Source organism: Lepisma saccharinum, chromosome 6, assembly GCF_977018435.1.
Source record: "Lepisma saccharinum chromosome 6, izLepSacc3.1, whole genome shotgun sequence".
NCBI classification, from domain to species: Eukaryota; Metazoa; Arthropoda; class Insecta; order Zygentoma; family Lepismatidae; genus Lepisma; species Lepisma saccharinum.
Window position 1 is genome coordinate 23,896,860 of NC_139234.1, and position 22,256 is coordinate 23,919,115.

Here is a 22,256-nt window from a genome sequence, read left to right on the forward strand (position 1 = left end):
CGTGTTTGATACCTAGTGGAGACACAATAAATAAAACTTTACAAGCAAAAATTCAAAATGCATGCATGCGATTCATATTTTGCATCCCGAGGCGTGAACATATTTTACCTTCCATAAATAATAAGAATATCCTCAATATGTACCGTAGGCGACTACTGCATACATATTGCCTTATACATAAAATTATTACATCTGGCAAGCCGTCGTATCTGGCAGACATGTTGATCCCTCGCAATAGTGTTCACAGCCATCATACAAGAAATAATTTCAAATTTAACCTTCCACTCTGCAACACACAGGCATATCAGTCGTCGTTTTCATATTTTGCTGCGAAAATATGGAGTGCCCTACCTAAGACCATGTCGAGCATATCTAAAATAGAATATTTCCGAAATGAAGTAAAGAATTTTCTTTTGGCAGAGCAGAGATTGTGTTCAAATACTATGATGTAACTTGCATGTTTATGTTATATATTTTGTTTACATCTTTTTATTTTTATTTATTTTTTATTCATTTTATTTTATTTTTATGTTGTTGTCTTTTCATAATTTTTGTATCTTTTTATTCATACATTTATTACAATTACTTTATCAATAGATTTTGTAACTAAATCATACAGTTTATTGCACACTGTATTAATTCTGTAATAACGTATGTATAAGAAATGTACATTTAAATGTAATCGATGACACGGGTTAGGTGGCAGAACAGCCTCAAGCTGAACCTTGCCCACGCAAATATAGAATTTGAATTTGAATTTGAATCCCACTTGAAACTGCAGGTCTAGTCCCGATTATGCTATCAGTGCACAAAGTAGACTTAAAACACAAACACACTCGCCCGAGTATTCTCTGTTCGATTGCTTAGAGATGAAAATCTTCCTTTGATGTTGTAGAGACTACTTGAGTCTTTTTGGGGTTGTAGTGAATCCCCGTTAATTCACACTGAGGGTTATCTCTCCCACTGGATAAGCGTTGCGTGTGTCTTGGAAGCTTCCATATCTTTGGTATACATCAGATACGTTGATCGTTGAATTTTCTTGATTTTTCTTGTTGAAGTGCCGTTTCCTTGACTTCCATCTGCTTTAATGTTGTGGTATTGGTGTAGTGCGATGATTTGGCTTCTGTTACCCCTGCAACTGTTGCTCGAAGTTCGGTCTGTGTCAGACACGCTGTTGGCGTAGTAACTAGTTTAAGTTTAATGCATTGTTACCCGTAGATTAGGTTGTTTATAGTTTACATAATCTATACAGACAATATAAACGACACTAATAATCAATTTAAGACACTGTTTCGAAACAGATGTTTCATTTTTCAATCGTATTACTTGATATTCAGATGAAAATAAGCCTACACAACTAATGCCCTCACATTTAAATTTCAAGCACCATCTCTTGAGAAAAGGCAAAATGTTGACAAACGTGGTGATCGTGAGGTAAAAGAAGTACAGTTCTAAATCAGTCGTGAGAATGGTTCATCTAGTCTGTTCGACACTTAGTAGAAAATTTCTTTCCAATTGTAAGGTACTTTTCACACTTCTTCAACAATTGAAGGGCGGGATAATTCTATATCATATTTACAGCGCACATTATAAGCTCACGACCAGTGATGTGCGTCTACGCGTAAACAATTATAGTCTACATTCTACACGTAGACTATTTTATACACGTATTTTACGTAATCTATGTAAACAACGTGGCGAAAGGTGATAACTTAGCAAAGGGCGCCGTGGAATTAAAATAAAATTATACTGCGTATCAGTTGCTGATGTGTGAAGATAAATTTTCATACTCTTCCTTCCAAATTCGAACACTTTCTCACCTAGGAAGAAACATAATATGGGAAATATTCTAGTGTTTTATGGGAAGAAGACCACTCTTGCCTCACGACTGCCGTCTGTTGTTGTTTTTGCATACTATTTATCTTCTTCCATAGTTGATAATAGAAGAGAAGATAAATTTTGTTGTAAATAGGATTCTTTTAATTTCTTTAGGAACCAATATAATTGAATATGTCACTTTCCTTTCATGAAACCCTTGAAAATTAATTTTAATGCACTTTATATTGTCTACGTAGTCTATGTAAACTACAACCCAATGTAATCTACGCGTAGATTACGTGTAGACAACGCATGTAGACGTAAACTTATAGTCTACTGCACATCACTGCTCACGACCTTCGCCATGTTGTTTACGTAGTCTAAATTATGTACACGTACAATCTACGCAGTCGTTGTTTAAACCTTGACGCACATCATAGTAAAAAGACACAATCGGTGGAAGAGTTGCTGACACCCCAGTCTTACTCAGTTCTCTGCAAACATAGTGAAGCAGACATTCCTCCAAACAATTTATAATTGAGAAGGTTAATTAGATAAGAAAAGAGACTAAGCGAATACTTACTCCATGATTAGCCCAGCGTTTCCTTCAAAGAAGTCCCTTCTGGTTACCTTCCTGTAATACAGGAAACTGTTGATCCCTTCTCTGATTGGCCATTGCCCCTCGTTCCTCAGGGCCTTCTCTATCCAATTAGGGTCGAACACAGCAACCATGTTTCTCCCGTCGGGCAATGCCATCCTGATGATATTTCCATATTGTTTATGTAATCTCAAGTATGCTGCCCCTGCGTCCGACATCTGTTCCCCTAAAACCAAGATTACAAAGCTGTATTATTGCTATAACGCGAGGTAGCTTGACAACAATGCAACACAGGAGACCTTTACACAAAAATATTATTCTAACGATTGAATGTGCTAAACGATATATATATTAAGTGTTAAAATTATTCAGCAGGGTTAGCTGAAAGAGCAGATAAGGATTGAATCTCTTTCTCAAAGAAAAATGCAGTTGCAGTTTGTATTTTCATTTTTGTTATGCACGTAGCATAGTTTTTATGCCAGTTTTGGCTAATCAGGATGATGTGAATGGATGGTGGGGAGATGAAATTGACGAGGGGATACTCACAAAACCCCTACGCTCTGCAATGCCACGGGACTTAGGGTCGAATCCCTGCCTGAGCATTGGTGGTATTTGTGAATATTCCTTTATCAATTTCATTATGTCATCACTCATCTCCATCCACGGAATTACCCAAAAATGGCATAAATGCGAAGAAATGGTCTTTCTGCAAACGTCCTTCAATTAGGTTCATCTGGAGTTGGTTGGATGGAGTATTTTAGAAACCGCCATCAGCTGTAATATCTAGGAGGACCTCCATCACGATCTGCAGCAAGGGCCGCTGGATCTTGGGCTTCCTGTATTTTATGTCGAGGTCTTTTGATGTTATCAAGAACCGTATTGTTCGGGAGCTTTTCAACGAGTCATTGATCTTCTCCTCCCGATGTAGAATATGAGGTGGTTGATTTTTGAGTGTTGCTGCAGCGGCATAGGTGTTGGTTACCGTCAGCTGATTCTAGTGTCTGCTCCTTCCTGTGGTGGTCGTTGAAAGCTGGACGATGGTGATCTTCAATTGGAACACCTGGAGCATACGGCAACCCTTGTAATTGACTAGGTCTTCGTCCTCGCAGTTGCAGTATTTGGACAAGCGTTGGCGATCTTTCCTGTTGCAGTCGTCTGTCTATTGGCTCCCTGCATACTTTACGAAGCGTGGTAAGGCTTTGCATTGTCGCTTTGTATGTTTCATCAGCTGGCATCTATGGCACTGGATTGCTACTGGAGATCTAGATACGGCTCTTGGATGCGGTAGCGCAGAAGATACTCCTGGGAGTACATGTTGCTAGTTTCTTCATTGCAAATCAGTATTGCCTTGAAAAGGGACATGGGCACCCTGGCAGAGATGGTAACATCCATCTTGGTCATCTGTGAGATAGTCAGTATGTCAAAGTTCTCAGCAAGGGCCATGTTTATGTTCTCTCTTGGAGTATCAAAGGGTAGTTTTCGGAGGACAACTTTCACAGGTCGCTCTCGACGGAGAATATCTGTGACGTGTTCATTGCAGTTCCGTTGGCAGAAGTTCACAAGATAGTCCTCCGTGCTCTATCACCCAGCCCCACGTTTTCCTAACCAGAACAAAAGATTATGATTCACAAAGCTCTATATTGAACCTAGAACAACCCCCGTTCCAAGAGCAAGTACTGCAAAACAGTTAAGCTTGCGTTTCTTGTTACATCATATCAAAGCTGAGAACCGACTGCAACACACCCATTGGTGAGAGTATAGAAAACGGAAGATTCAGCTTTCTCCGCGTTTTCATTCGCCCAACGCCAGAAACTGCGCAGTTTAAAAAGAAATAAAATAACGAAACGTGTGGGGGGAGGGACTGTCTCCTCTCGCCCCCCCCTAATCGCCGCCAGTGCCAGGAAAGAAAAAAATAATGTTATATAACTGTATACGAGGAGTGATTTAACGATGAATTCCAGTTTGACAACATAAGTTGTTCTGGAAACTTACCAATTTTTGGGATATATAGCAGAAGCATTCCAAATATAGTTAAAACTTTTGGTGGTCCGGGAATTTCTTCAAAGGGCCGTGCATTGTTCCATTCCTTGATCACATCATTCAATACGTCACCTTTCGCTGCTGACGCCACGTCTGTTGATTGGTGCCTGAATCCAGCCGCTGCATACGGTGATGTGGTTCTGATTTTGTCTGTCAGTGTCAGAAATAGCTTCACTTTCGACATGGTTTACCTACAGTTAGAAAAATTACAAGGTTTTTAGTATTTTAACTTCTACACCTGATTGTGCGTACCTTCAGCAGCCAAATAGGAGATACGGCCATGAAAGGAGTGTACACTCTTTTTCAATGTGCGAGTCAGTGAGACAATATGTAAGGACGGGGCAGACGGACACTGGGGCAAAGGACATCCACTAAGAAAAGTACGAATATTTTCGGTTTGAAGTTAGCAACAGTGCAGCAGTTGGAGTTGTGTACGAACCTGAACGTTTGCGAGCAGTTGTGTTGAGCATCGGAAGAAATCGTAAAGAAGAAACGCGAATCTAGCATAAAATCCTGACCACCTAAGCAGAAAATGTACGTGCAAAACCTTGAATACTAAAGAAATGTGTTGCGAACACAAAGATTGCATAGGTTACTATGGTCCCGCCGAAGTTGTGATTTAAAGTGTGCTGAAGGCAGTGATTCTTTATATATATACACACACACACACGTGTTGACAATATTGTGCTGCCATCTGGTGGAATTTTTCAGAATGTAAAGTCAAAGGCTGCAAGTGGGGCAGATGGACAGGTTGCCGTTGGGGCAAACGGACATAGATGAATTGTATTGCATTTAACTATTGTTAGGTACTTTTTGATTGAGATACTAATGTATAGTGACTCAGTAATGGAAATGGCAAGTGTGAATTGTATGTAATGCATTTTGTACCCTTCAAATGTTTGTGTTTCTAATACAATGTGCCCTTGTTACAGGACAGTGAGACATCGAAAACGAACAATGCTGTAAATGGGTTCAATGCTTATGGAATATATCCCGTTAATCCACAACGACTGCCTGGGCATGTCTTTGTTCCTGCAACTGTCCATGTTCAAGATGAGCGATCATCAGAGCCTACAGCAAGAGAAGAGAATGTGTCATCTCGTGGAAGTTTTGAGGAGCTAAATTCTTTGCTCAAATTCTGAAACCTGCAGCAGGAAACGCAAAACTGGGCAATCACATGTATTGAGGGATCCTTCCTTCATCGCTTGCCTCAAGTACAAAAAACTGAAAGCTGCAGCAAAAAATCAAAGAAGTTTAAACGCACCACAAGTGATGAGTGCCGTAAATGCAAAGATGTGTACAATCAGGGTCAAAATTGGGTGCAGTGTTTAGAGTGTTCTCTCTTGTTCTATGTAAATTGTGTTGTTATTGTGAGACTGATGATAGTTCATAAATCATCACGTGTCTCTCTGCCCCGATCAAATGTCCGTCTGCTCCGAACGTGCGGGGTAAACGGACACTGCCGCATCCGGGGATTGATCAGACTATTTTGAGACAGATGTTCATTTGCTTGCATACTATGTGCTATCATGTGTTAACTGAAGGTTCACACCTTTTATGCCAATAGCTATTTTCATTCTTCAATAAAATGTTTCGCAGTTATTTTGAACATTGTGCTTAGGGTGTCCGTTTGCCCCGTCCTTACCCTATCAATATGTACTCTTCAAACAACTGAAACCCATAGCAAGAGTAAGCTACCAGTTGCCTTAACCCTACGTTGCTGGCGCAATGTCTCTAGTTCAGGGTGTGTGGTTTTAACGTTGCAATTTATCAATGATTGTTTTCTCAACACTGTCCCTCTGTATAGCTGAGTTTCTGACCTCCTGTACCACAAATTTCTTTTCAATGTTTCTCAGATCTTCGATCCACTAGGGACGGTTCGTTAAAGCCCCTTGGGCTCTGAGTGTCTGCGCGACTAACGGCGTAACTAGTTTTTACTGAAAATCCGGCCTGCGTTCCATGCGCGACTGACGAGAAGTGCCTTTCTTTGTATATTTGGGTGGTTGTGATTTCTATTAAACTGTGATATTTGTGCAATAGCTGAACAGTTGTTGTAATAAGGACAGAAGGGAAGAAGAGCGGATGAGACAGCAATTCTTGGAGATTCCGAGGGAAAGTTACTCAATAAGTTGCTAGTTTCATCCAGATCACCACCAGCGTAACATTTGTAATTGCGCTGTGAAAAATTAAAAAGATTCTCAATCACCAGTTATTCTATTTGCAAAAGAAACTATTTTCCAAATTTCCTCCCCGGTGTGGCAGTGATAACGTCATCGAATTGTAATCAAAGGAGGCCCGGGTTCGATATCCGGTGGAGGTAGGGGCTCCACACATTTCCCATTCCAGTCATTGTGAGAGCGATGTGATCAGCACCAGTGTTGCCTTCAAGTCTGTCTCAGAATTCCTGAGCTGCCATATGTTCGATTTACTTTACTTTTTTCCACTTTTGGCTAATCTCGAAGATGTGATGGTACATACCATCATTGAATACTGATACCTATATCCATGACCCCTCCCTTGTAGCACGCTTATATATGTAATGTATATACAGGGTGTCATTTTAATGGCGCCCACGGACCACGGAAACGTATAGAGAACATCAAAACAAACAAATTTTCTCAGTAACATTTTTCTCGTTGGAGCGTCGTTTCGGCGCTACAGTCGTTCAAAAAGCCCGTTTTGCCGCCTGAATGCTGGTAACCACAAACAACATTTTATTGCATTTGTGACGGCATATCCCGTCGTGAAGCGATGCGTTACAGGGTTGCCAGGAACACTCATATTCTGTGAAAAATGACATAGCTACAATCAGCCACATTATGTACCGTAAAACAAATCGAGAAAACACGTTCTGTAACCTAAGAGGAAGTAAAGAAACGATACGAAAAATGGTAGAAAGAAAATAGAATTCAAGTGGAAGTGGTCATATCGAATTTTGTCTCAGCTTCAATGTGAAATATTTGCAAATCTATTTACCAAGTTCGCATCTACAATTTAGTCTATCCACTTCGTTCTTCTGATACTAGTTGTCTGTGCCACACTGAACAGATGACAAAATATAAATGAAAGAACTCAAAATTCCAAAGGTAAACAACACATAATATAATGTATATTCAGGGTATTATGAGGCAAGTGTCAAAAATGATTGAAAATACTGGGATATAAGTAGTAGTAACACAAACTCTATGACGACTGTGTTTATCTATGTACCGGATACACATGTAATAGTTTGCAACTGTGAACAGGGCAGTATATTCGTTACTGAGTCGTCATTACGTTGTTACTGTAGTTGTACGTGTTTTAGCTGTAATGTAACAACGTGAACCTCGGATACTTCCGTTATTAGCACAAAAGTACCACAATGCATCTGGACACAAACCTGTAGATATCAACCTTGCAACGACATTTGCAAATATTTGACTTGTAGCTGGGCGTAAACAGCCGCTTGTATGCTGCAAGTCCAATAAAATTTATTGTTGTTGATATTTGACATGTAGGCTGAGACAAAATCCGATATTGACACTTCATTTTGAATACGTTTTTTACCATTCCTCATATCGTTGGTTCACTTCCCCCTTCCCCTGAGATGACTGCTGATCTTCTGGCTGGTAGGCTATGATGTTCGGTGTTCTGGATGCGTTTCTTGCTTCGTTTTACAGCTAACAATGTAGTTGGTAGTTTATCATCTTTCACAAAATTTGTGTGTTCCTTGCAATCCTGCCGTGCGCTGTTTCGCCGCAGGAAATGACGTCACAGATACTATCAAATGTTGGGTTGGGTTGCCAGCATCCAGGCGGAAAAACGGTCTTTTTTGAACGGCTGTAGCGTCGAATCGACACACCAACGAGAAAAATGTTACTGAGAAAAGTTGTTTGTTCTGATGTCCTCTTTACGAATCTGTGGTCCGTGGGCGCCATTAAAATGACACCCTGTATATAATCATATTATATACATATTACATATTGTTTGTAATAATTAGTCTCCACAATGGTACAGTGATAACGTCGTCGCCTTGTAATTAAGGGGAGCTGGTATCGATAACCGGCGGAGGCACATAATGGTTCGGATCCCACTTTAAGCCTATTAGCCTTTCACTGCATAAAGTGGACTTAAAAGCCAAGTCAACCAAATAAACAATTGGCGACAATTCTACGCCCGTTCCAGAGACTGCATATTGTATATTCAGGATAAAATTCTGTTTTTATTTTTTTTATTTTCCCGAAAGCTTCGTAACGTCCACGAGAGGGTTCAAACGGAAAACATCTTTATTAAGAAATGTTGTTTACCGTAATTCTATCTCTATGCTGGAAAAGTGTGTGCAGTGACACGTTATATATGTTGTTTATAAAGTATAAATTTGCATATACGAGACCTAGAACGTCTCGTCTCGAGATTATCTGTATTTCTTTCATTTTCGGCAATTCCTCTTGCGAGTACCTCACTGAAATGACTATTAAAACTTTGTCAACTGACAGTCATACACAAGCTTACTACAGCATTGTCAGGTTCATTGCTCTCCTCATAAAATCCTTGCCTTTATGAAATTGCATGGGTTCAAATTCACTAAAGCGACACTCAAAATAAGCAACACTATTCGTGCCATCTGTAGATAAATGGAAGCATTGTTTAACATGATAAAATTTTCCTATCCGGAGAACCCTTTATCTTCCCGTGATCTTTACGTGAAGGGCAAATTACGTAATGAAATTCTATAGTAGATTGCACGTGTTCCCTTCGTAAACAAGATGGAACTTTGCGAAGAAAGTTAAACAACTTTATCAACGATACGTCAGACGTATCCGGGGAACTGTTGTGTGAAAATGTAAAAAAATCAGTCTTGGTCAGAGCGCACACGATTTGATATATGAGAATCAAATAAATCAGATCTAAAATTTTGTCCTTTAACGCAACATAATTATTTTCCTACCAGTCCCTTGGTGGTAGAAAATAATCGAAATTTTCTAATCGATTAATTTAAAATACAGACACTATTGCAGTTACAAATAGGATATTTCTTGAATTGGAAGTCCTGGTATTGACATATGAATTATTCTGTCGATTCTTCTGTTGTGGTAAACAGCCGAAAATTGACGACCTCCTTGGCAGAGTGGTTAGCACAGCACGCTACGATGCTGGCCCAGGGTTCCAATACCAACATGGACATGAATGTTCTTTGTGAGTGTTCCTTCATCAATGTCATCATGTCATCCCTCACTGTCATGTTGCGATTAGCCAAATGCGGCAGAAAAGTGAAATGAAATAAACCAAATCAATAAACAGTCTAAAAACATTCGATTCTTATCGATTACTCATTCCTGCATTTAGGGACTACCATGCTCAAGGTCCCGGGTTCGATCCCCGGCCGGTTCAAATCCGGGAACTTTTCTAACGGTGAAAGCGGCCCCGGCGTCCACCCAGCGTCGAATAACATGGGTACCTGGGGGAAACCCTGGGGGGTAAAGGCGGTCAGGGGCGTGATGCTGATCACATCACCCCCACTCACGACCGGATCAAGAAAGTGTGGGGCGTTACCCCCACACCCCCTATACGCCTTCATGGCGTGGTGCTAAGCACAGGGGAGCACTTTTACATGTCTGGCATCAACATATTACATATAGTGTTGAGTGTTACCGATAGTCAGAATGTAAAGAGAGCACTTAGCGAACATTTAGAATGATTTCCTATTTTGTCATAATATCATCTTAGCTATAACAGTTCGTGATAATTGATTATTGCCCTGCACTTGCAGGCCCAAATAGCAAGCTAATATGTTCTCTACATATTTCCTAAATTATGTCTTTCAAGATTTTCCAAAATTGTATTTTCAGCGATCTCCAAACTTAATTCTCTTGACTTCTTCTGCTGTGATAAAGAAGATTTATTTAGTGAAAATCAGTGACATAAATAATCTCAAACTACACATTTCAAATGCGTCGAAATGTGCATTGTTAATGGTGGTGTCCAGACTTCATGATCACTCTGTAGTATATGACAGGTCTACTATTTCAAACTATAGACTTGCACATTTCTGATAGTCTTGAGTTTTAGACAAGGCGATAGAGTCAATTTATGATGCATTGAGCTATTATTTACTAGGTCTATAAAATACTGTCAGCGTAGATCTATCAGTTTTTAGGGAATTTACGGTCCGACCGCTGAAGGCGAGACTAACTCGAGAGGACGAGTCTACATGAGACAGAGGAGGCAGGTAGAAACATGCACGGAACAACGCTGTAGGTTTCAGATCAGCATTTTGTTCGTATGAGTTCAGTTATTTTGTTTGTTATGGCTACTGTTTTGTGTTTTTGATTTACGATCGACAATACAACTCGTAACATCCCTTCTGTTGTTTCACCGAACCTGGTTCCCGTATATGTTCCATTTGCAGCCGTCACCCCTATCTTGCCAGTGGACTCATCCGATTGGCGCATGCGTACTTACGTCCGTGGTCTTTGCTTACGTAGATGGTCTGTATAGATCATACGGACGACTTAACGAGCCTGATTCGCGCCTATTTTTTCAGCCTCACTCTGAATACTACTCTAGAAACCATGCAAAAAGAATTTCGCCACACACTTTATGTTCCAAAAACACATCCTTATGTACAAATAAATAAACACTTCACTTACCCTACCAGTGACACTATTATTCAACGATTCCGTGAGCACAACTAAAGATAGCAACTGCCACACGATAATTGTTTTGCAAAATACACAAGACCTTGTATAAAAGATAAACAACCAACTTCGAGAGATAAGAAATCAAATCCATATCCTGAGAAAGATGACTGTGCTTTAAGAAGAGCAAATCGGTCGTACATTTCTCTTAATAAGTAAGTACGTAAATTCACAGGAAATGTTATGAATTTTATATTACTGTACTACATTTGAAGTTGTGTGCGTATCGGATAATTTACGTCTTTGACTCTATGAAAACCGTAATTTGATGTGTGTTTGGAATTAATGGAAAATGCCTGTGGCTATACGTGTCTCTCGTGTCTGCAACTGTCGCAACAGAAATAATTTTGGATAGATTTACTTTGACTGGCGTGGCATTCGATACGTTTGTTTGACTGGATTCGTTGTTCCCATATTTTGTATTGTTTTTCCAAGTAATGACTGACAAACCTTTAGCTTTTACGGAAATATTCCCATCATTCGAATTTTGTTTCCCCTTCATCGCCTGGGCTATCCAGCTGAGAGAGAGGTAACAATAATATGTGCGGTAACATATAATAATCGATATGAAGTATCATATATACGTAGTATTTGACACCAGTTTTTTTTTATTCTTTGAACAATAACATTAACTTTATATGTATATAGTGAACGACACAATCACCACGAACATAACACACAATTTTTTTTAGATATAGTGAAAATTACAATACTGTGATTATCTCAGAGGAAAAGATTTAAATATAAAATGCAGCATGCAGTAGATATTACAATGAGAAAGTTTTGTCGTTCGTGAAGTAGAGTAACAGAGATACAGAAGCACGTTGGTAAATTTTATGAGGAAATTTCTTATGTATTACTATCTCTGGGTGTAACTGTATGTTGCACTTCCATGTATAGGACGTTGAATTGACTGCTTTCCAATGTAAATACCAGTGACGGATACAGAGAAGATACTTGAGAAGGATTTCCATGTGCTACGTCATCAAACAGAACTATTCAAAACTGTATTAGCATTTATGGATTATACACTAGTGCTTAGTAGAGGGGAATTCCCTGGCAATCGCGTTAATCCACATCCAGTTGCTTCATTACAAACAAGTGGTGAGGGAGGGTATTGCTAGTGACAACTGCGTTTTTGCTATTCTATCATGGAGGGAGGTACTGAAGTCAGAGAAGAGATTTTGACAAGAAAAGAAAGTCTTCGTATGAAACTTCAATCATATAAAAGTTCCTCGTATCTGCTTGTTGTAAGTTTTCGACTATATATTGTGATCTGGAGTAGTCCCGACATTTGGGAAATTCCGACGCTCCTAAGCTTCCAACGTTGTAACTCACGTGGGAAACGCCAACAAAGCATAGCGTCAGTTCGACTTGAAATACTGAAATTCGAGCAATGTCCACACAGCAGAGCTTTTATATAATGCGTGTGTTTGCGTAGATATGCGTGCATAAGCCAGGTAAGTTGTCTGGTAACACACCTAAACCACAGTCACATGTAAAATCGAGATTGCAATTGCTAAGCTTTAGATTTAGAGAAGAACTGGAATGGAGTAAACGAGCCATTCCGTCTGCTTTGTACCTTGTCCTACTACAATATGATAAAATACTAAACCTTTGCTTTGGAAATTGTATATATTGTATACATATTTACAGCTGAATGTGAACGCGGGTTCAGTGCCATTTTTAGTCAGATAAATAATTGAGTGGCTCGGGAGTAAACTTGACAACCCACACTCGTTCAAAATTGAGTTAATATCGAATTCAGTTCCTGCACAGTCTAAAGTTACTGTACATTAGTGAATGAAGTTTCCTTCAGTAGCCGATGATGGTTAGAAACACACGGGAACATCCTTGTAACTCATAAGTACGGCTCAGAAGTTGAGGAAAAATCCTTTTTTTTCCCTAGTGTCCGAAGACGAGGCCCAACATAATATATGGTTAGTTTGGGTCATTGTAGGTCAGAAAAAGGTGGGTTTTATTTGTCCTTTTTTGCGTTTTGCGGCGTTTTTTGGCTTATTGGTCCTTTTTAGCCTTTTTATAGGTCTTAACGGCTTTTTTTGCAACTTCACCTTCTTTCGACTACGTTTTTACTGCCCATTCTCAATTCGAATCATCATCAGTTCATCACCTCTTAAACATACTTTCTGTAGTAAAGAAATATAAAAAAGGAAGAAAGAAATATATTTCAACAATCCCTGAAACGAGAGAAAAATATTTTTGAACTGAAAGAAGATGCATTTCATTCATATAGTTTTTTCTCAATGTGTTCCATACCACCAGAATTTTGTATATTTTTTTAATTCATTAAATATGTAATTATAACTGAAGTTCTTAATTAATTTAGATCACATTTATACGTCCTTTTTTCCGTGTGGCCCTACTCATAAGTCACAATTTAATCGACGAACTTTTACCTGTGTTTTTCTCTGTTTCATACTTTTGTGGGTTATGAAAATCTATCCCCGAGCTGGTCAATTTTAGAAGTTGCAACACTTTCAGAATGCACTGGACCTTCAAATGTGAAGGTTTATTAAAATTGTCAAAGTAATGTTACTTTTGTTAACCTCCTGAGACCAAAGAAGCAAAGTAATGAGAAACTTTTGTCATTTCGCGAATGTAACAGCTATTTAGCAAAATAGTATTGGACGCTATTTTTACGGGATACATTTTTTATTCTGCCCCTCCCAAAGTTAGGTCCCAACTTACGCCAGTGCGGGACGCTCAAGCGTATCTTCGTGTCCCATACGCTGTGCCCTGAAGCAGCTAACTTCTGTCCTTTGTTTTCTCGCCATCCAAAGAAGAAAAGTGCGTTCTCTCTTTATCTGCAAAACCGGTAGCGCATTTCTATTTTCCAGTCAACTTGTGAACGCGGTTTCATTTATTGCTCTCTGATTGGCTGTTGGAAAGTTACGGTGCTGTGATTGTGAGAATATCTTCTTTGCGCTGTACGTTAGGTTAGGTTAGATTAGATTAGGTTTGAAAGCAGCAAATTTGCGCTGAAAAATAGGAAATTAGATATTTTCACAATCACAGCACCTTAACTTTCCAACAGCCAATCAGAGAGCAAGAAATAAAACCGCATTCACAAGTTGACTGGAAAAGAAAATCGCAAACCGGTATTGTATTGAAAGCATGAGCAATAGCGCATTCTTATTGAAAGGATTGGATCATAGAATACGCGTTGTTGGTGGTTTCTTCATGATGACCTCCACTTACCATTTTAAACGTTCATTTCAAAAGTTATTCCAAAACAAAAATGGTTGTCTGGGCGTTTGCACTTTCTAATTTGGGTTTTCCCGACTTCTGTACAACTTTCATTTGAATGCTTTATTTTCTCAAAATTTAAGGGGGTGTAACCCCATTCAGCTCCTCTCTGCGTACGCCAGTGCTTAGAGATATGACAAGTTCACCGCAGCGAAGAAAGATGTATACAATTTCCGACTTCTTGGATTAATTTCATTAGCTTTGCATATACGCATTCCCAATGATGATTTATGCTTAGCATGCCGGGAATACCCAAAACCATCCCATTAGTACGGCGTTCATCAATAAGGATGGTATCCACGAGAAGAGATCAAACAGAACCTGGCAGTGTCTCGCTCTCGTTTAGTCTCGGGATGTAAATGTCTGTCTCGGTCTGTAGTGGTAATCTCTCTCTCGTTCTAGTCTCAGTCTGGAGTCTGAGTATAAACAACATACGCATTGTATCGCCACACAAAAGTTTGCAGCGTGTTCATCAAGACAAACAAGGTTTCTGAATCATGTTTCTCAATTTGACGCCTCGTTTCGACGCTACGAACCCTGGGAAACGGAATTTTATCCTGAGTGCATATGTAACCGCGCAGCACAGGCTCACACTTGCCACCTGGATTGAGTTTGTAATTACTATAACGAAAAGACTTAATCGGGTAGATGTTCACTTTGTATGTCTGAAGAAGTCTCATAGTACAGTAAATTTGCTTTTATTAAGTTTTATTTTCAAATATCATACCAAAGTATGGAACACGACCACGAGTTTCGATGTCGTCTCTATATTTACAAGACGGTCTCGGTAATATGAGTCCATAAATTTTGTTTGACATATTGAAATGGTTATTTGACAACATAAACATATTTGGCACATTCACACATGAATATATATTTCCACAAATTCTCAATGTGCGATTATAATTTCCAGATTCATACAATTTTGTAGAGGAAACTGGTTTGCAAGTTTCATTTTCTATTTAATATCACCAATATAATATCGGTACTCGTTTCGTACAATTTTCTGTACAAGAATAAAAAAAAGTAATAAACACATATTTCACACGACCTCTCTTACGACAAACATTGTCCATAACTGCATACCTATTCAATAACAATGAAACAAAATGACGTATATTCTACTCTAACTTGGTAATTCGTAAATACAGAACTAGTTACATAGTTCAAGACAATTAATATATATTAATATTTTTCATTATACCAAAACCCATTCGCCGAATAAGAACATTCGTAACCGATAGAGATTTGTTCTCAATCGTGTAAAAATAAAAAAAAATATGATTACAAAGACAGAAAAATTAATTACTGATTTTGAAAACGTACAAACTTCTAGTTTTGTCGGTTTACCAGTATTTCAGTACATAGTCCGCAATCAACACACTTAAAAGTACATTATACATCGCGTGTGTGTGCAGATAAATAATGACAATTAACAAGTTTTATGTACAATCCGAGTTATTTAGTTTACTTTACATTTAGTTCAATAGGGAGATAAAGGCATATCGTGCTATTGACAAGATTGCCTATTTATTTAGTAATAGAAAGATCGTTAAATTGTCTATTAGCAGAACTGTTTGCTGATTGCAACACAACCTTTCCCTGACTGTACATGATACATTAGATTTGCTAATGTACAAAATGACGTTGATTGGTTTCCTTCTACGTCCTCTCCACAAATCGGAATTTGAGAGGTTTCATTGGTTTGCTGAGTGCTTGGTGTGAGTATGTCATCTCTCCATGGTGGTACTCTACCTTGAAGTGCTGCACCATCTGTAAACATACAACATAAATACTAATAGTGTAGTATAAGTTACTAAGAAGCTTGTAAAAATACCAGATTGTGACTGTCCTCTATGACAGCACAAGCCAATGTTTCTTATGGTTTCATTGCAACTTAAAAATATCTTATTCATTATCATCTGTTTTAAACTACAAATGTATATGCTCCTTTAATGTACAATGTTAAGTAACGTTTTCTTTAACTCTAATATGTTGTCTAACGTTTACTGTATATGTTTTTCAATATTGACCTTCTCATTGTAACTAAAAATTATTAGTTTCGGTTGTAGTGCTAAAACTGAATTTATCATAACTGATTTGCAGTATTTCCTTTCCTAACAATTTCCAGGTAATTGTATTAACAGAGGTTAGCTTCACATTCACCAATTTCTGGGATATCGCCAGTTTAATAGCTGTACACATACTATTATTCAGTAATGTTCATACCACATCATTGGTATAGTTTTCGTAAGTTTATGGTTAAACCAATATCAAAATATCTGCCGATAAACGATGTGCACTGGACGATCGGGTACATTAGTACTTTTCTTATTACATGTCTCTGTCCTGTTCCTCTTGCGCATCGCATCGATGATAATGAATGAATAATAACTGGATGAAATTGACCGCAGCTGTGTCCTACCTAAGATATAACTTTTTATTGGCTGCGAACACACGTCTGCATATGTAAGGTGTATTTGCAATTTATGTAATAACTCCGCATTTCCATTGCAATTATACGGTAAAATACTTATTGTACAGGTTGTACAAGTAAATAATTGACATTATATTGCATTTCTGAATTAGAAATGATTTCACAGGAATATGCCCGACATTTTGTTTACTAAAAGGACAACATATGGACCTAAAAACCTTTTGTGACTTCACAGTTGGTCGGTTCACTGCAAAAATGGATTGATCAATCCAAAAATACTCAATTCAACCCTCAAGATGTGCACCTCTGGCCGCAATGCTCCCATACCCACAAAATCCCTTCCCAAGTTTCAAAAAGATCAAAACATGAAAATTGTATAGCGTAAAATTTTCTACAATGATATATTTTTTACTAATTTGCAAAGTCGTGCTGTTCTGAAGGAATTATTATATTTTTATCATATTTGAGCACAGTAGAAAATTACTTACAAAGTCACTTGCATATTTTTAACGGAGAGTAGCTACATATATTCAGAATAATCTTTATTTGAAAGTTATGACATGGTGCATATGAAATTCATTGTCTGCAAGCAATTCCTATGCGCAAATAATCCTACTTCATATTAAAAAACTGCCGTATTTATTCACATAGAGCTGTACTATTTTGGACTCAAGCCTCCTTAGCTGTATATCAGCTAAGTGCAGTGGCGGTGATTGGGGAGGGGGTGCAGTTGCCGCATCACTTTTGTCCCCGCACTGTGCTAAATCTTTTCTACAAAGGGAAATAATGTCTTTGCCCACCCCAAGATTTGGCACCTTGTCCCCTCAGTTTTGGGACTCAATCGCCGCCATTGTCTAAGTGACATGATTATACGAGTATTTTATGTTTCTATGTAACCATATGGTATATAGTCTGTACCCATCTCAAAATCTGAGAAAATGGTACATATGTACGCATTGACTAACACATATTTTGCTAAGTTACCTTTGCCACAAGGATCATGACTTCCAATTCTGCAAATCGGCGACCGATGCACATCCTCGGACCGAAACCAAAGGGTAGAGTGACGAAGGGGTGTGTTTTCGCCTCGCTGATTGGGCAGCCTCCAGCAGTACTTGACGAATGTGTTTCTCTGGACTTCATCCAGCGCTCTGGAATGAACTTCTTGGCTTCTGGGTAATATTCTTCTTTCAGGCTCAGAATAAGGTGAGGCATAATCACCATTGTCTGGAACAAAGATATTGATAATTTGATTTACAGTTTTGTCTTCGCTGAAGATCTCGAAAGTACCTGAAAATTAATTACAAAATCAGTTGATACTAACGAAATGAACGCGAAAGCAGTTGTTCGTACACTGAAGTAGCCCCAAGGCTGTTCATTAAAAAGAGAAGAAACTAAAGGTTATTTGATGGAAAACAGAAGTACCACCAAGGTAGCTATTGAAAACCTGAAGGAGAACCAGGTCAGTTGAAAATCAGATAGAGCGCCTGGTCAGTTGTTCAAAAACAAAATGAACCTCAAGGCAGCTGCGGAAACAGAAGAAGCGCCAACACAGTTTTTGGAAAGCAGAAGGAGCACCAATGAAATTCTTGCAAAACAGAATAAGCACAAAGGCAGTTGTTGGAAAACAGAAGGGACATCAAGGCAGCTGTGGAAAAATAGGAGCACCAACACAGTATTTGGAAAACAGCAGGAGCACCAAGGCAGTTGCTGGAAAGCACAAAGAGAACCAAGACAGTTGTTAGAAAGCAGAACGAGCACAAATAAAATTCTTGGAAAACAAAAGGAGCATCAAGCCAGCTGTGGAAACAGAAGGAATAGCAACTCAGTTTAGTTTTTGGAAAACAGTAGCACAAAGACCGCTATTGGAAAACCGAAGGGGCCTCAAGGCAGCTGTGGAAGGAGCCCAAATGCAGATTTTGATAAACAGAAGGAGCCCCAGTGGAGTTTTTGGGAAGCAGAAGAACCGACAATACAATTCTTGGAAAACAGAAGGGTCATCAAGGCATCTGTGTTAACAGAAGGAGCACCAACACAGTTTTGGGTAAACAGAAGGAGCACCAGGGCAATTGCTGATAAGCGGGAGAACCAGGACAGTTGTTAGAAAACAGAAAGAGCGCCAATTCAATTCTTGGAAAACAGAAGGAGCACCAATGAAATTCTTGAAAAATAGAAGGGGCATCAGGGCAGCTGTGGAAACTGAAGGAGCAACAACACAGTTTTTGATAAACATAAGGAGCACTAGGGCTATTACTGGAAAGCAAAAGGAGCACCAGGGCAGTTGCTTGAAAGCAGGAGAACCAGAACAGTTGTTGACAAGCAAAAGGAGCACCAATGCAGCTCTTGAACAACAGAAAGAGGTCTCAAGGCAGCTGTCGAAGAAGCCCCAATGTAGTTTTGCATAAACCGAAGGAGCACCAGTGGAGTTGTTGGGAAGCAGAAGGAGCAACATTTCAATTCTTGGAAACCAGAAGGGGCATCAAGGCAACTGTCGAAAAAGCCCCAATGCAGTTTTTGATAAACGGAAGGAGCACCAGGGAATTTGTTGGGTAGCATCAATGCAATTCTTGGAAAGTAGAAGGGGCAACAAGGTAGTTGGGGTAACAGAAGAGGCATCAAGGCAGATGTGAACACAGAAGGAGAACCAAGACAGTTCTTGGAAAACAGAAAGGGCCTCAAGGCAGCTGTCGAAGGAGCCCCAATGCTGTGCTTGATAAACAGAAGCAGCGCTAGATGAGTTATCGGGAAGCAGGAGGAGCACCAATGCAATTCTTTGAAAACAGAAGGAGCATCATGGCAGCTCTTGGAAAACAGAAGGAGCCTGAGAGCAGCTTTCGAAGGAGTCTCAATGCTGTTTTTGATAAACTGATGAATTAGCGGGGAGTTGTTGAAAAGCGGAAGAAGCACAATTGAAATTCTTAGAAAACAGAAGTGGCATGAATGCAGCTGTTGAAACAGAAGGAGCAGCAAGATAGTTCTTGGAAAACAGAAAGAGCCTCAAGGCAGCTCTCGAAGAAGCCCTAATGCAATTTTTCATAAAAGGAATGAGCACCAGGGTAGTTTCTGGAAACCAGAAGGAGAACCAGGACAATTTTTGGAAAGCAGAAGGAGCACCAATGCAATTCTTGGAAAACAGAAGGAGCATCAAGGCAGCTGTGGATACAGAAGAACCAACAGTAGAGTTTTTGATAAACAGAAGTAACACTAATACAATCAGAAGGGGCATCAAGGTAGCTGTGGAAACAGGAGGAGTACCAGTACAGTTTTGGAAAACAGAAGGGGCATCAAGGCAGCTGTGGAAACAGAAGGAGAACCAGTACAGTTTTTGGAAAACAGAAGGGGCATCAAGGCAGCTGTGGAAACAGAAGGAGAACCAGTACAGTTTTTGGAAAACAGAAGGGGCATCAAGGCAGCTGTGGAAACAGAAGGAGCACCAGTACAGTTTTTGGAAAAGAAATGGAGCATCAGGGCAGTTGTTGGTGTAGAAGGAGAATCAGGATAGTGTTTGGAAAGGAGAAGTAGCACCAACGAAATTCTTGGAAAACAGAAGGGGCATCAAGGCAGGTGTGGAAACAGAAGGAACACCAACACAGTTTAGTTTCTCAGCTCTTGGAGAACAGAAGAGCCCTCAAGGTAGCTGTCGAAGGAGCGCCAATGCAGTTTTTGACAAACAGAAAGAGCGCCAAGACAGCTCTTTCAAAACAGAAGGGGCATCAAAGCAGCTGTGGAAACAGAAGGAGCATCAGTACAGTTTTTGATAAACAGAAGGAGCATCAGGGAAGTTACTGGAAAGCAGAAGGAGAACCAGAACAGTTGCTGTAGAGCAGAAGGAAAACCAGGATAGTTGTTGGAAATCAGAAAGAGCACCAATGGAATTCTTTAGAAAACAGATGGGGCATCAAGGCAGCTGTAGAGACAGAAGGAGCACCAACACAATTTTTGATAAACAGAAGAAGCACCAGGGCTGTTGCTGGAAAGCAGAAGGAGAACCCCAGGACAATTGCTGGAAAGCAGAAGGAGAACCAGGATAGTTGTTGGAAAGCAGAAGTTGCACCAATGCAATTCTTGGATAGCAGAAGGGGCATCATGGTAGCTTTGGAAACAGAAGGAGCAACACAGTTTTTGATAAACAGAAGGTGCACCACGGCAGTTGCTGGAAAGCAGAAAGAGAAGCAGGACAGATGTTGGAAAGCAAGAGGAGAACCGTGACAGTTCCTGGAAAGGAGAAGGAGTACCAGAATAGTTGTTGGAAAGCAGAAGTAGCACCAATGCAATTCTTGGAAAACAGAAGGTGCATCAAGGCAGCTCTGCAAAAAGATGGATCATCAGTATAGTTTTTGATAAACAGTAGGAGCACCAAGGCAGTTGCTGGAAAGCAGAGCGAGAACCAGGACAGTTGTTGGAAAAACAGAGGGAGCAGCAATGCAATCCTTGGAAAACAGGCAGCTGTGGAAACAGATGGAGCAGCAATTACACACGAATGCAGTGAGCAAGAAAGTGATTATAATTTTGTTTTTTCCCTTAATATTTTTCTCGTCTATTATGGCGACCAGTTATGTTCTTTATAATTTATAATTGTACAGTTGGCTAGCCTTGATATTTAGTCACCCAAAAGCGGGGACACTGAATAATATTTCAAATCTGCAAACCAACGATTATACATTATTTTTTTGTGGAGTTTGCGAACGTCATTTGTGATCAGCTAATAACCTGTTCACGATTTTTGCTTAAGAATATTAGTGAATTTATTTCCCAGTTATTCATTTTCATTCATAAAGTATATACTTACCCCTTTAGGAATCCGGTAGTTTCCTATCACTATGTCATTAATCATTGTTCGCTGATTACCGAATGTCACTGGAGTCAGTCTGGAAATAACGAAAATATTGTAAGATGTAGCATATGAAATAATTTATAATTAAGATTTAGTGACTGATGAACGCAATTCAAAGACTAGAAAAGACACTCCAAATGGTGTCTGATGCAAATTTGGTTATATTGTTATGGGAAGACATGAAGTTGGGAGACAGGGTGGACCCAATTCAAACACAGATATTTTACTCAAGGCTCGTATGGGCAATGTTAGCTCAAGGATTTCATAATGATGATCATCTTCAAAAGACAGTTGTCGACGTTGCTGTTCATTTAAATTATATTGTAATAAACGGTACTTGAGGGAAAGTGGTACAGTCACGGACAGTGCTGGATTGTAATGAACCCATTGAAAGTAAATGGTTTTATTACAACTCAAAAGTGTCCGTGACTGTACAATAGTTAAGGAAATGTACGACATATATGGGCAGGCACGTACGACGAAATATTTTGAAAGTAAACAGTAGATCAACAGATTGCACTCATGGTACTTAATTGAACCCGTGGACGATTCAATCAGCGGCTTGCCATGTAATCCTGCTCCTAC

At 39.4% G+C, this 22,256-nt stretch overlaps 1 protein-coding gene across 1 annotated transcript in view; it reads right to left on the bottom strand.

Moving 5' to 3' along the window:
• LOC145989020 (uncharacterized) overlaps nucleotides 1-22,256 on the bottom strand; it is a 51,085-nt gene that overhangs the window by 16,190 nt on the left and 12,639 nt on the right. The window contains exons 9-13 of the mRNA XM_083124320.1: nucleotides 21,627-21,705; nucleotides 17,822-18,064; nucleotides 16,067-16,173; nucleotides 4,409-4,644; nucleotides 2,402-2,642 (exon numbers count right to left, since the gene is read on the bottom strand). Of these exons, the coding sequence (XP_082980446.1) occupies nucleotides 2,402-2,642; nucleotides 4,409-4,644; nucleotides 16,067-16,173; nucleotides 17,822-18,064; nucleotides 21,627-21,705 (906 nt within the window). The remainder of the gene's footprint in view (nucleotides 1-2,401; nucleotides 2,643-4,408; nucleotides 4,645-16,066; nucleotides 16,174-17,821; nucleotides 18,065-21,626; nucleotides 21,706-22,256) is intronic.